Source organism: Typopeltis vanoorti, chromosome 4 (genome assembly GCF_054136105.1).
Source record: "Typopeltis vanoorti isolate ZY-2024b chromosome 4, IOZ_Tvanoo_1.0, whole genome shotgun sequence".
Lineage (NCBI taxonomy): Eukaryota > Metazoa > Arthropoda > Arachnida > Uropygi > Thelyphonidae > Typopeltis > Typopeltis vanoorti.
In genome coordinates, this window is record NC_143552.1 from 150,160,279 (window position 1) to 150,175,538 (window position 15,260).

General features: G+C 36.0%; 1 protein-coding gene across 1 annotated transcript in view; it reads right to left on the reverse strand.

The window, feature by feature from the left end:
• LOC150107750 (uncharacterized protein F54F2.9) overlaps positions 1-15,048 on the reverse strand; it is a 304,144-nt gene extending 289,096 nt beyond the window's left edge. Inside the window, exon 1 of the mRNA XM_090392180.1 lies at positions 14,896-15,048. Coding sequence (XP_090248306.1) covers positions 14,896-15,048 — 153 coding nt within the window. The remainder of the gene's footprint in view (positions 1-14,895) is intronic.
• Positions 15,049-15,260: the final 212 nt, after the last annotated feature.

Consider the following 15,260-nt stretch of genomic DNA (forward strand, 5'->3'; position numbering starts at 1 on the left):
GGTAGGATTTTTTTTTTTTTCCTCCTGGAAACTCGGGGTTTTCATCCCACATACAGGCAAATCAGTCATGAGAATACATGCAACTTGCAAACAAGAAATAATGTTGTTGGTGATAGTGGCAGTAAATGGCAATGATAGTAGTAGTATTGATGAAGAATTAAGTAAATAGGAAGGGAGATGGTGAGATGTGTGTAGTGGAGTAGAGTGCTCCTCCTACGATGAGTTCTTGAACTCCTTTGGAGGTGTCACATAATAACAATAATAAATTATATTTCTAGAATTATTCTATAACACTCAATCATTATCCTCTTCTTGTACATGTTAATCAAACTGTTAATCAATTTACTAATATATTTCTAATCACTGTCCTCCAAACTTCCCAGCTTACAGCAAATTACCAAATATTTCATCTTATCAATGTCAACCTCTCCCCTTATTGTCTCAATGCCACTACCGTTATTTCGCCCTTTCCTGCATTTGTGCAGGAAAGGGTGAAAGCAAAGGAATTGTGCCTACATTTCAATGATAGCAACGCACAACTGCTCTGCTACCATTAACAGCACTCTTCTTCCTCCATCTTCCCTATCTCACAGAAAACCTCATAATCTGCCATTTCTATTTCTGTCAATGTATCATCTCCTCATTCATCATGTTTCAAATATACCAATGTTTCTTATACAAATCAATCAGTGCTAGAAATTCATCCAACACATTTCTGATACTCCTAGCATTCGTAAACAAATACTAATAGTCATCCACACAGACCTTAATCCTCGTGTTTATCACAGAAGGGGGTTGAGGTCTGGTTTTGCCAGCACAACTGTTCCATATCCATGCCATTACATTTCTTTTTGCCCACTCTCAAAAGCAGTCACTACTGCCTCCAGTGTCCACTCTTTACTCCCCATCCATCTTGATTATCCCCATTTCTTGTGACTGTTTCATACCTGTTCTCTCATTATCTCTCACTGCTTCCTATACACAACCGCTTATTCACTATCATCTCTCTTTCTCTTTGCATATTTCATCAGATCTCTAAAATGTTTAACTCACTCTGTCCTCTAACAACCTCTCCAGATGCCACAATCAACCAATTCAAGAGCAATCCATCATTTCATAGATATTCCATCCATCAAATTACTCCTATATTCACAAATTGGGCTTTTTCCTCACAAAGCTTTCAAACAAACCATTTCATCATCTTTGCCCTGAACTAATTGCTGTCACAGCTAGGCAGCGTGCACACACACACACACACACACACACACACACACACACACACACACTTGCTACCTGTTTTCATTCTCCTCAATCTTCTGATATTCATCCTCACATTCTCCAACTGTCCAAATGAATAACAACTCATTCTACAACCACTACTTACTCTCCTGTTTGTTTACTCCTAATATCCAAAGCTTTATCTTCCTATTATCCTCCTTCCTGGAAAACAAACCATCATCATATGAATCACCACACTTCGAATAACAGAATTTTCATATAGCATCATTCTTGAATTATTCATTATATTTTACTCCCAGATTTCTTTCACTTAATTCTTTTGCACTTTACCTTTATATCCACCAAGTCTCTAATTTCATCTTATTTTACAGCTTCATCACCTCCGCTTTAAAGTCCAAATTGTTCAAATTCCACCCTGTATAATTCCTTGCACCATAAGCGAGGTGCTTATGCTTTTGTGCATTCTGATATTCCTTGCCAAAGGAATGCCTAACCTAGAATCTCAATCTTTTTGACTACCTGTGGGTTAAATCAAAATTTCTTTGCCATATTTTGATTCATTCATCTGCTGGCTCTACTGTTTTCCAAACTCTGACAATCATTCTGACCTCTTTGACTTCTTGTCTTCAAAGATCAATTTCATTCAGTCAAAATTTCCTGATGGTGAAACCATCCTCCTTCACAATTTCAATGTCCACAATTCCAATTGGCTTGCATTTTCCAATTTCACTGATGAAACTGGAAGAGAGATAGAGATTTTTGCTGTAAGTAATGACTTAAAACACATCATTCATCTCACTACCAGAATTACTGGTAACCCCTTCACACACCCAACACTTTGGATCTCTACTTACCTAGTTCTCCTTCAAGATACTCTGTTCAGATCACTGCTCCTCTTGGTAATTCAGACTACAATCTGAATCAAGTTTCATCTTTGGTGTAACGTCTTTAATTCGGCCATTCACAATCTCATGTGCTCTGGCATTACAACAATGCCAACAGATAGAGAGAGAGAGAAGGCTTTTGTGACTTTTACTATTCCTTTACACTGTCAGACTACAATTTTCATTCTTCCAATACAGACACCAGTTGTGATCATGTTGCAGAAATAATCTATACTGGAATGGAAATTATCATTCCTCGCTCTGTTCAAATTTATCAAAGCAAGTCTAAACAATGGTTCTTAAAAAGTGCACCAAGGTTGTCCAACAAAAGCAAAGAAGCTTACACAGGTCACTTGAGACCAAAACACCAGCTTCCTTCACAACCTAAACAGTTGCCTACAACATTTGGAAAATTGCCATTAAAAGGACAAAGTTCAAATTCAACAAGAATAAATATAGAAAATTCACTGCTAGCCACTGGCAGTTGTGCCTTCTGGTTGCTTGCCAAATCTGTTGGGTGCAACTTTTGTCCATCTGTGCTGTCTCCTCTATCTCACCCTAATGGTAGCATTATAATAGCACCTAAAGGCAAGATTGATGTCTTGGCTTCATTTTTCTCTTCCAACGCCTATACAGATGACCCTGACAAACAAATTACCTTCTTCTTCTTCTTCTTTGCCTAGAACAATGCATCTCAATGCTCCTGTGACCTTCCTCCAGAAAGACATCAGAAGAATCTTGAACAACTTAGATATCAAAAAGGCAGCCAGTCCTGATGAAATCCCATCCATTTTGCTCAACAGATATGTGCCTGAAATAACACCTGTTCTCTATTGTCTATTCATAACTGGTGATTAGTTTATGGAATTAACAACGCATATAAAGTATATTAATTAAAGGTAACTTTAATGAATAACTTCTATATTTCGGCAACGTCACATTGCCATCTTCAGGAACATAAAGATATGGTATGTGCACGCAGGCACTAACCCAAAGCAAATGAGGAAGAAAGCAAGAAACTAATATTGTTCCTAAAGTCCTAATGGTGCCCTCTGGTGGGCTAATTTGGTAGTCTTGGCAGTTGGGCTGAAGTTCTCATAATGTAAGTCTCCCAAATTTGGAGTAGTTTCATGCACCCAAATTTGTTGAGGTTAGGAACATTTTTTAGAGCTGCTGAAGATTCTTTGAATAATCTTTCGTATTTAAACTTGCTGCGATGAATTATTTTTGTTTTCTTCCAATGAATTTTATGGTGGGTATCTAAGGCATGGTCTGCCAGCCCAGAGCGGCTGTACTGGTGGAAGCGGATGTAGTCTTTGTGTTCTGAAATCCTGATATTTGTTGTTCTGCCTATTTGGCCAAAGTAGGACAATTTGCAGCTGCAAGGGACCTGGTATACACCAGGTAGGTCTAGGGGAAGTGGTTGGTCTTTGGTAGAGCGGATAAGGGATGCCAACTTTTTATATAGTTTGTAACAGGAAGTAAGGTCATATTTTTTGAGGATATTGGTTATTTTCTCAGAGGTGCCCTGGATGTAGGGGATGGTGATAGACTTGGTGTAAATTCATTAAAGTTACCTTTAATTAATATACTTTATATGCGTTGTTAATTCCGTAAACTAATCACCAGTTATGTCTGACCAACGTACAAGCCTTGCTACTAGTATCGTCTATTCAGTAAACTACTCAGCAGATATCCACCCTTCAGCATGGAAGAAAGCACATATACATACAGTTCTCAAAAAAAGGAGATAAATGTTTACCATCAAACTATCATTCTCACACAGTTTTGTCTAAAGCAGTGATTTTCAACCTTTTCCATAATATGGCACACCTAGACTAATTATTAAAATTCTGCAGTACACTAAAAATATATTCTTTTAATTTTTTTTGATGATCTGGCAAAAAAATAGGCATATATTTTGATTGATTTACACACACAAGAAGAGGGAAGACCAGATACTAATAAATAAATGTGCAAATTACGACATTATTTCTTTCAATTAATTTGTTTTCATAAATCTCACAGTACACCTGAAGACCTTTCGCAGCACACCAATGTGCCGTGGCACACTGGTTGAAAACCGCTGGTCTAAAGTAATGAAGAAGGTTATCAACAGTCAACTTCTTCAACGCCTCGAGAACTGCTATATAATTAGTGACCACCAGTATGGATTTCGGCACTCTAGATCCACAGGAGATCTATTGGCCTACGTCACATCTTTCGACCCATTCCATAGAAAGGTTTTGAGGCTTTTGATACAGTCTGGCATCGAGGCTTTTTCAACAAGTTAGCATCATTTGGACTGCCTTCATCCTTGTGTAAATGGATTACCAATTTTATCTCAGATTGATCCCTAAGTGTAATAGTAGATGGTGATCTCTCCTCAGACTTTTCTGTCAATGCTGGTGTCCCTTGGGGTTCTGCCATTTCATCCACCCTCTTCCTGATTTATGTAAACAACCTGTTCTCATCAACTGCAAACATTATTCATATAAATAATAAATTTAGTTTAATCCTTTATCCAAGTGTGTGCAAACAAAGTTTGCACCTGAAAGTATCTTCAGGATCGGGGTAAAGTGGTACAACACTGGTTCCCACTGAAGAGACCTCAATAAAAGTCGAAACTAGTCTGGGTAGTGGCCCTTCCCTTAATGCATAACATTATAGATATCCGCAAGGAGATGTGTTTTGCATTATGGGAGATACTGAGATAGGAGTGTTGGTAGCTTGCTCCACCTTTGCAAGGAGTCAGCTGGTGTTGTACCACTTTACCCCAGTCCTGAAGATACTTTCAGGTGCAAACTTTGTTTGCACACACTTTGATAAAGGATTAAACTAAATTTATTATAGTCTAACCAAGTGAAAAATAAACTTTCAACTTATTCATAGTTTTGCTGATGACAGCACACTTCACTCATCCTACACTTACAAGCCTTGCCATGTTCAAACATTAAGATTGAGAGATGCTCATATGGTGGTTAGCACAGCAGCCTTCCAAGCAGTTGACCCAGGTTCAATTCCCAGCTGTCGCAGGAATTTGGCTGGTCTGGTTGGACGAGTTAGCATATCCGCTCTCCAGCCATAAAACTGCGGGTTCGAATCCCGCTGTGGGCATGGATGTTTGTGATTGTCTGTGAAAATGCTAGTGGTGGGGCTGGGCAGTAGATGGCGATGGTGTAGTTGCAGTTCATTGTAGTTGGTGGATTGAGTGGTGGAGACAGAGTTGTAGAGTAGGTGCCGCCTCGATGAGTCTTTGGACTCCTTGGAGGTGTCACGTAATAATAATAACTTTATTAAGTGGCCTAAACATTGATCTGCACAGTATCCAAAATGCAGTTCTGAAGTCATTTTTACAAGAAAATAAGCAGATCTTCTCCACTTACGTCTTCTCTGCTGAACAATTACTTACTCTGTAAAATCCCAAATCCAACCAATATTGGAATCCTGCTTTTGTGTGTAATGGTGCACCTAAGACCATCCTAAAAATTCTTAATGCTGTTTAGAAAAGGACAGTCCAGTTCATTAATGACAGTTTGCTTACATACTCTCTCTCTCTCCAGCCACTTTCTCATATATCAGTTTCTGCATTGTCTCTTCTCCAGATATTTCCATGGGTATTGTTCAAAAGAACTAGCATCCACTATTCTTCTCATTTCTGCCAGATCTATAGGAACTTGAGCAACAGATGCTCAAGATCAATTTACAATTGAACTGCATACTCACTGCACATACTACTTTAGTGATCTTTCATTCCTTCCACCTGAATTCTGTAGCACAACTTTCCCCATGAAGCATTTCCAAAGGACTATAATTTCCAACAGAATATCAATAGATTGCTCCTGATCCTGCCCATACACAAGATTTGTTTCCTAGAGGCTCTTTTGCCTTTCATGTGTGGGAAAAATAACACAAAAAATAAAATTCCCTTACCAACTATGAAGTTTTACTGTTCTCATCAGCACTGTAGAGATATCTTGAGAAATAATCCAAAGCAGCAGATTAGTATGCAATACAGCTGCATAACTTGGAGTGATTTATTCACCTTTTCAATACTCACCTCTCTTACTACTAGTGACATTAAAAACCAGTCAGCACTTTCATGAAGATCCATCCAGAAATTGGTATAAATGTATGTTTAATACAGCAAGATATATAAAGTGTTAGCGGTTGGAAGCATAACAAATGGTAAAAAAAATATAATGCTTACATGATAACTACTGAATTTTACTGTATTTTATCAAACTCCAGATATGTATCCTTAAAAGGTATATAGGGGCATGAAATTTACATTATTCCTAACTTCCTATGAACAATTGAGGTCTCTTCAATAAAGGTCGAAACTAGTCTGGGTAGTGGCCCTTCCCTTAATGCATAACATTAGACATATCTGCAAGGAGATGTGTTTTGCATTATAGGAGATACTGAGATAGGAGTGTTGGTGGCTTGCTCCACCTTTGCAACGAGTTGTCCTGGTGTTGTACCACCTTACCCCATCCTGAAGATACTTTCAGGCGCAAACTTTGTTTGCTCACACTTGGATAAAGGATTAAACTAATTTTATTATACTCTAACCAAGTGAAAAATAAACTTTCAACATCTTTCTCTAAATCCAGAGTAATTTATTAAAAAAGGGTGGCACACCATTTGGCAACTCCTATAGATGATCTGCTAATGACCTGCTAGAGATGACCTGCTAATGCTTCTGCCTGGTATCTATCTACACTTGTCTACACTTGGGCCTAGCTCCCACTGAAGAGACCTCAATAAAGGTCAAAACTAGTCTGGGTTGTGGCCCTTCCCTTAATGCATAATATTAGACATATCCGCAAGGAGATGTGTTTTGCATTATGGGAGATACTGAGATAGGAGTGTTGATAGCTTGCTCCACCTTTGCAACGAGTTGCTCTGGTGTTGTACCACCTTACCCCAGTCCTGAAGATACTTTCAGGCACAAACTTTGTTTGCTCACACTTGGATAAAGGATTAAACTAATTTTATTATACTCTAACCAAGTGAAAAATAAACTTTTCACATACAGAGATATCAGGGTTCCCTTCCTTAAAATTGAGGATTTTACCTCATATGTTCATTCTTGTGGTTATTATTATTACATGACACCTCCAAGGAGTAAAAAGCCTCATTGAGGGAGGGCACCTACTCTACGTCTCCACCCAACTACAGCGAACCGCAACTACCATCATCATCTACACACGCCATCTACTGCCCACCACCACCACAAGCATTTTCACAATCACAAACATCCATGCCCATGGTGGGATTCGAACCAGCAGCCTTTTGGCTGGAGAGCGGATACGCTAACCACAAGGTCAACCAGGCCGACAAAAGTTCCTCTAGACATCGATTAGATTTGAACCCAAATCTTTCTTCATGCGGTCAAGTGCCGTAGTGCAAACACTACTTCTACATGAGCTACACAGGCTCCTTTTGCTTTAATATCATTTTTGTTCCAGGTGTTTATCAGAACTTTCCAGTCCCCTCCCCCCGACTACTCCTCTTGTACTATTATCTATCACTATTCTTAAGGTTTTCTTCTTTGAATACCTTTATTTTTATTTTGTTTCTTTAGATAGTTTTGTATTCTGTTGTTCTGCAATTTCATATAGTCATTTTAATAACACCTGTAAATCATCTTCTGATGTAGCTGGCACAACTGATCATCTAAAAATAATGATTGGCTCTGAATATGATCTAGAGAACAATGATTAGTTTGATGGTTTATTTATATTCATTCCAAACAGATTTTGTTGTTTTCAAAATTTCAATTGTTATTATTTCATTTAAATATATATTAGAAATGTAAATGTTAACTAATAAAATACAGATATGTTGTACTCTCCTTGTTATTTATTTCTTTTCAGTCCTGTTCAATTTTAACTTATTTTATTATCTGTGATAGTTCTCGAATTGACTGAATAAGGTGATTTGGCATTTTTAAATCAGCACCTATTTTAATTAATTTTTGTCTGTTAACTATCAAAAATTTCATAATTGATAAGTGCAAAAGGTTCTTTTTGAAATTAATTCCTTCTGTTTTCAACTGAAATTTGTTAAAGTGAAGAACAAAATCGATTTTGTTTTTCACATATTTTATCCTCTTAATAACTTTGTTAATTTTCTAAGTTATTAAGAGGATAAATTTTTTTTTTACATTTCTTTAGCCATTATTTTATTATTTAATGGGTTTAAACAAATGTTTAGTTGCAATGTTGATCTCTCTCTCTCTTTCTAGTTCTATTAAAAATCATTCCATGCTTTTATTTTTTGCTCTCCTTCATTTTGCAATAGCTGTTTCTATGTTATGAAATGTAAGTATTTTATATAACTTTTTTTAGGTTTCTGATTTTTTTTTTATGCCAGTTATACAATCCTCATTTTTCCTTTCCATTAATTTTTTTGTTTATAAACTTTCTACTGCTGCTGCTTTTGTTAGGATTTAAAAGATTTCTCATTCCACATTTAGCCGTTTCTACAGTGGCTATTTTTTTGTTGATATGTTTTTGATATTGTAAATTAAAAGCAGGATCTTGCAAATAAGCAATTATATAACTTTCTAACATATCTTTTTCACTTATTTTTGGTCACCTTAGCTGAAATCGTAAATTATTTTGAATTGATTCAAAACCGCAACATATTCTTAAATCTAAAATTAATTCAGATAATTTAAAATTTGCAATTATATAACTGGCTGATTTATATCCATAGGCTAACAGTGTATATCTCTTTATGTTTAAACATTGATTAATTGTTTTAATTATTTGAAACAAGTTTCAACTCATTGTGCCAATGCATTTCATTCACTTACTATTCGCCATGCAAAAAGTCAGGCCACATGTTTGTTGTGGAGGGGACCTCTCAGTGAATGTACTGGCCCTTTTCATTCTTCCTCTTTTTCTTTGCTTTTCTTCCCATATTCTTTGTCTACTTCTCCTGAGTTGAAAGTTTATTTTCCACTTGGTTAGACAATAATAAATTTAGTTTAATCCTTTATCCAAGTACTACCTTACCTCAGTCCTGAAAATACTTTCAGGTGCAAATGTTGTTTGCTCACACTTGGATAAAGGATTAAACTAAATTTATTATAACTTCTCCTGAGTCTTTTTCACTATCCTTTTTCCCAGACACCCCTCACTGGGATCCAACACCCTGCTGCTGTGTTTGCTGTGCGGTGAAACCTGTAAACATCCAGAAAGGGAGATCCTGGTAGTCCTGCACTACTTTGGTCCATGCTTCAGTAAGATGGGCAGTCCTGGATAGCCCAGCCAGGATCAATTGGCTAGTGGGCTTGCCTGCAAGAGTCAATGGCGTTGTAATAAGTCCTCACTGCATGGTCCGGGATCAGGATCCTATGCTTGCTGTAGTGCTGGTATAGTATCTGGGGTAGCCTTGACGTTCCATTCCTGAGCGCAGTCATTGCTTGCCAGTTAGCGAGTACCCATGTGTGGCTCCATAGTGGATGGGGAGCATGAATTCTTCATCCTGAAATGTTTCAGGGGGCCCTAACAAACTCCCAACCAAGTACTGATACCATAGATACAGCATATGAAAACAGAAGTAAGAAACAAAAGATATATGATACTAGTATAAATGCACCAACATTTTTAATAATTCATGCAACAGGTGAAAAACCAATAGGGAAAATGTCATCCTTTATTAAAAAGGGTTTAGAAAGACTGGCAGAACTGTTAAGAAATTACATTCTGATGATATCCTTGTGGAAACATTGTCTCAGCAACATTCCAAGAAACTAATGGGAGCAATGACAATGGGTGGAATACAAATCACAGTAACACTCAATTCCTGTAGAAGAGTTGTATCAGAATGGGATCTCCACGATGTTCCTGATGAGGAGATGTGTTCAAAACTTAAAGATCAAGGAGTGACAGGTGTGAGGTGCATCCAGATACATAGGGATGGTCGCCTGATTTCAACCAAGAACATCATCCTTGCTTTTGATACACCTCCAACACCGTCCAACATCTGTAAAAGCAAGGTATCTCAGCTGTCCTATTAGAATGTACATCCATAACCTGCTAAGATGTTTTAAATATCAGAGATATGGTCATGCCCAAACTGCCTGTTGAGGTTCTACTACCTGTTCCCAATGTGGCCATAAAGAACATAACAAATCTTGCTGTGCAAAATAAGCTAAATGTGTCAACTGTCAGGGAGATCATCCAGCTTACTCTCTTGCATGTCAAAAGTGGAAAAATGAAAAAGAAATACAAAAAATGAAAAGAGAAAAACATAATAACATATCAGGATGCAAAAAAGAAAGCTAGCCACTATCATACCTTTTCTGAGATCCTCTTATGCTGAGCAGGAACAATTAAGAAAGTGCCAACAGCAACTCAAACTTGTATGTCTGTTCTACCATCTGATAATTTCACCATACCTGTACCTTATGATCGCAAGTGCTTCTCTATTGATGCATCAATCACATGACCTATGGCCTACTACAGAGACACTCCAAAAATGGTCCCACTTGATGAAAACCCACTTGTCAAAAAAAATATGGCAAAGATATCACTCAAAGATAAAACACCAGATACTCCCACAGAAAAAATGGATACACTGGTACCCACTGAAAATAAACTAAACCTACCAACTGACCCTAACACATTTGATATTTTGAACACTCCACCAGAGGAAGAGATGGACACTAGCCATCCATACATCTCCAAAACAACTGATAAATATAAATCTGACAAAAAGTAAGTCCTCAACCTCCAGAAAACCAAACAAGTCTATAAAACCAAAACCGTCATGGATTTTGCCAGAATATTGATGATATCAAGATTTTGTTGCAGAAACACAAACTTTCTGTTTCTGTCTACAGGATGCATACTTAAGACCCAATGAAGATCCTACCTTTAGGATTTTCACTTAGGAATTAATTGGAGGTGGTCTTGCTCATGGAGGAGTAGCTATCCTAGTGGTCAGTCATATTCCTTTCCACCATGTCCAACTTAATACTGCTCTGGAAGCAGCAGCGATTCACTTCTCTGTGGGATTTCTTATTACAGTGGGTTCAATTTATTTACCACAGAGTGCTGAGTTAAATGAAATTGATCTTGATAACCTTCTTGCGACTGCCTGAACCCATACTTCTGATGGGTGACTTTAATGGTCACAATACTTTGTGAGGTAGAGCCAACACTAACAGAAGAGGTCAAATCATTGAAAGAATCATTGATAATAATAACCTCTTACTTTTAAATAATAAACTCAATACTTTCTTCCATATGCATCTTACACATTCTTATTTACTGAGGGCTGATGACCCTTCCATGTGTGAAAAATGCAATACATATCTCACTGTTTGTCATATTCTGGTGGAGTGCCAGCACTTTACACAAGAGAGGAATAAAATTTTTATTTATCTACCCAAGCCATATACACCCAGGCAGATGCTAGCAGACTCAGGCAGATTGCATGATGTTTTTAATTTTTTACAAAGAATTCATTTCACAAACATGTTTGACTGTAATTTTGTTTATATGTAAATATTGTATTTATATGATTTATAAATATATATTATTATTCATTAATTTAATTGTTGACCAATTATGTATTGCTGTCACCTTTGATTCTGTATATTTGTATAACCTTGTAATTTTGTTAATATGTAAATACCACATTGCTAAACTTAATTTTTATGCATACATATTGTATAATAATTCCTTTTTGACTCTGTGTGTATTACTGTAATAACATTTGTTGTAATCTTATCTATATGTAGATACTGCATTCCTTGGCTAGATTTTGTACATGCATTTTGTTTATTAACTTGTACACTGGTCTATTTATGTACTGGCGTAACCTCTGCAGTGATTTCGTTTATATGTAGATACTGTATTGCTTAACTTTTGTGCATACATATTATTTACTAGTTTATTTTTCGACTAATTATGTATTGCTGTAGGACACCTTGTATATTTGTGTAACCTTCTTGTAATTATGTTTATATGTAGATACCAACATTGCTAAATTTAATTTTTATGCATGCATGTCATATAATAATTCCTTTTTGCCTATTTATGTACTGCTGTAAAAACATTTGTTATAATTTTATCTATATATACATACTGTATTCCTTAGCTTGGTGTTTTGTACATGCATTTTATATATTAACTTGTATTGTTGGCTATTTCTGTACTATTGTAACCTCTGACCTTGTATATTCCCTCTGAAGAAATTCTGTTTATCTGTAGATGCTGCTTTGTAGAGCTTAATTTTTGTACAGCATATTGCTTACAATTTTCTTTAACTGCTTATGTATAGCTGTAATCCTTAGTATGGGAAAGTATGACTTTTGTTGTTTTTGTGCCAAATAAACTATAAACCAAACCAAGCAAAAAGTTGTTTTCACTTCTTTACTCACATGATCTTTTTTTCTTTGGGGGAAGGTGGGGGTAACCTCTCATTCTCCTATCACTTATTACTCTGTTCAGATAATTCCTCTATATCTATCTCAGAGACTACTCCCCTCACCAACTAATGTGTCTCAATCATATCACTGCCTCCTCTTCTATCTACTCAGGTCTGCAGTCTGCATTCCCTTAATTCATCTCAGCAGCATAGCTAGGGTAGGGCAGAGGGGTCAGTCCACTCCAGACGGCACTTTGAACCTTTTTGAACTTTTGCAGTTAATTCTAAAATACAGTCTCGAGAACTCATATCCAAATATTGTAATACTACTGTGAATTTTCCTCAATTGCTGTAAGTGTTGCTAGTTGTGAGAGGAGTTTTTCTAAATAAAATTGATTGATTACCAACATTACTGTGAAATAGACTTCACCAATATCACTGACAATTTTGCTAACAGAAAAGCAAGAAATATAAAGTTGAGAATGTTGAAATTAAAAAATAAACATAGTGTTTTAATTTATTTCCCTCTACATTATTTTGACTTTTTGTAGTATTTTTGGTGTGTAGTGAGAGGGGTGGCAAACTCAGAGACTGCCCTGGAAAAAGCTCTAGCTACACCACTGATTCATCTTCATGTTCAATATTAGAGTCCTGAGCTAGTCACTTGCTTCTGCACTCACTCTATATATATAATGTTTCCTTATTGTCCAAATATCCAGGTGACTAGATCTATGCATGGAAATCCTGATGTGACCTGATTAGTGTCTTACAGAGTGGAATGAAATGGCATTTGCCATGTTTTGTCTACAGAGCAGGTTCCCAACTTTTCTTCGTACAAGTAGCATGAGCAATGGCCTTGCTATATACTCTTGACACTGCCATCTGAAAGTATAGCAGTGAAATAGCTTCTGCAGGCTAGCTGATACATACACAAAACCTGAACCACTCCCAGTAATGCTTCCTGATCAGCTTGCATACCGATAATCCTGCTTACTCAGTCAGGCTATGCCTCATGAAGTAAGTGGCAAACACCAAGCATGGATATAACAATGTGCTCTGCAACTACAGTAAGTATTGCTACTTGGAATCTGGGCACACCCTGTGTTGCAAGCCTCTGTGCTATAGATTTTCTCAATATTCCATTAACATGATTGTTAGCATAATAAATTATACTATCACTGTGGTTAAAATGAAATCTCCCACAAAATCAAAGAAAATAATATATATATATATATATATATATATATATATATATGCACCTCCCCTCCAGAAAAAATTAATACACAGCAAAATTCCATGTGAAAAAAAAAAAAAAAGTTTTACAAACATCTTGGGTATCAATAATAATGTGTACCACCACTTCCCATACCCAAACGTGATCTGTTATTCTTCACTGGTGGATCTCAAGTGGATACTCCATGATGCATATCCATATAAATAATAATAATAAAGATACTACTTCTCTCCATCTTACATCAGATAATGTTCCAATTTCCAGTGAAAATCAGTTTCCTTTTCTTGGGATGACTATCAATATTTCCAAGACATTCAATCACATTTGGCATCAAGCTTATCCTGATATTCACTGAGGATGGATATCAGGAGATACTGAAGACTGGAAGACAATAGCAGGGCAGAAAGAGTGGTTACTAAGGCATCACCTATCTTTCACAAAGCTACACTGCTCCCCAGCAAAGTATCATATTCCTATCTATTCATTCCTGAATTTTGCCTGGACCAACTCATCCAGCCATCATCCTCAATATCTACAGTATTGCAGAGGTGACCAGTGATGTTTAAACTGAATATCTGTAAAGAAAACTCTGCAAGTTATTCTTCATAACTGCATAAGATTCATTTTGTGTATGTGTGAAAATGTTTCAAAATACATTTTAAATAAAACAATAAATTAAACCTTGAAAATTAAATTTTCAAGAAATTGTTTAATTTATTATTTTTCCTGTCTGTTCTTCATCGCAAAATTTTCTGGAGACAATTATAGAAAGGAGCATAACCTGGTGATGTTTCTTTAATACCATCAAGTGTATCCAGAAAATTTTGCAATGAAGTGAAGAAATTAAATGGAAAAATATTAAATTAAGCAATTTCTGTTTAGTTTAATTTACCACCAATAAGCCTTACATTTTGGGGTATCTATTTATCTATAAATTTATAAATTTATATATATATATATATATATATATATATATATATATAGGGAGCTTTCATGTCGTTTTAAACAAATTTAAAACTTAGGTACTATAGCATCATATATTTTGCTCAATGTCACAAACATTTCAGAATGTTTTCCGAGGCAATACTTTGTTGCTTATGAAAACATTATTTATGTACCTAAATAAAAAACACAGTATTCCATTACCTCATCCAATCTCAAAAGTTCATAAAAATTTGTTTTCACCTCTTCTACTAAATCAAAAATTTCTAGATCGTCATTATCCCAACCATTAGCGAAACCAAACGTAACCAAAATAAAAATATATTGAACTATTGATACATTCGAAATTATGTACATAACTGTCTTATTTCAGAACACATCTGGTGATAGCCACCGTACCAAACACGGTTGCCAGATTGTCACATCTTTTGAAAAACTCTCGAAGTGGTAAAAAAAAATCGAGTCCGTTCTTTTTGATTATGAATGGAAATTTCTACTTAATTAAAAAAAAAAAAACTATAATATTTTATAATCCCATCGCACGAATAAATTAATAAATAAATAAACGG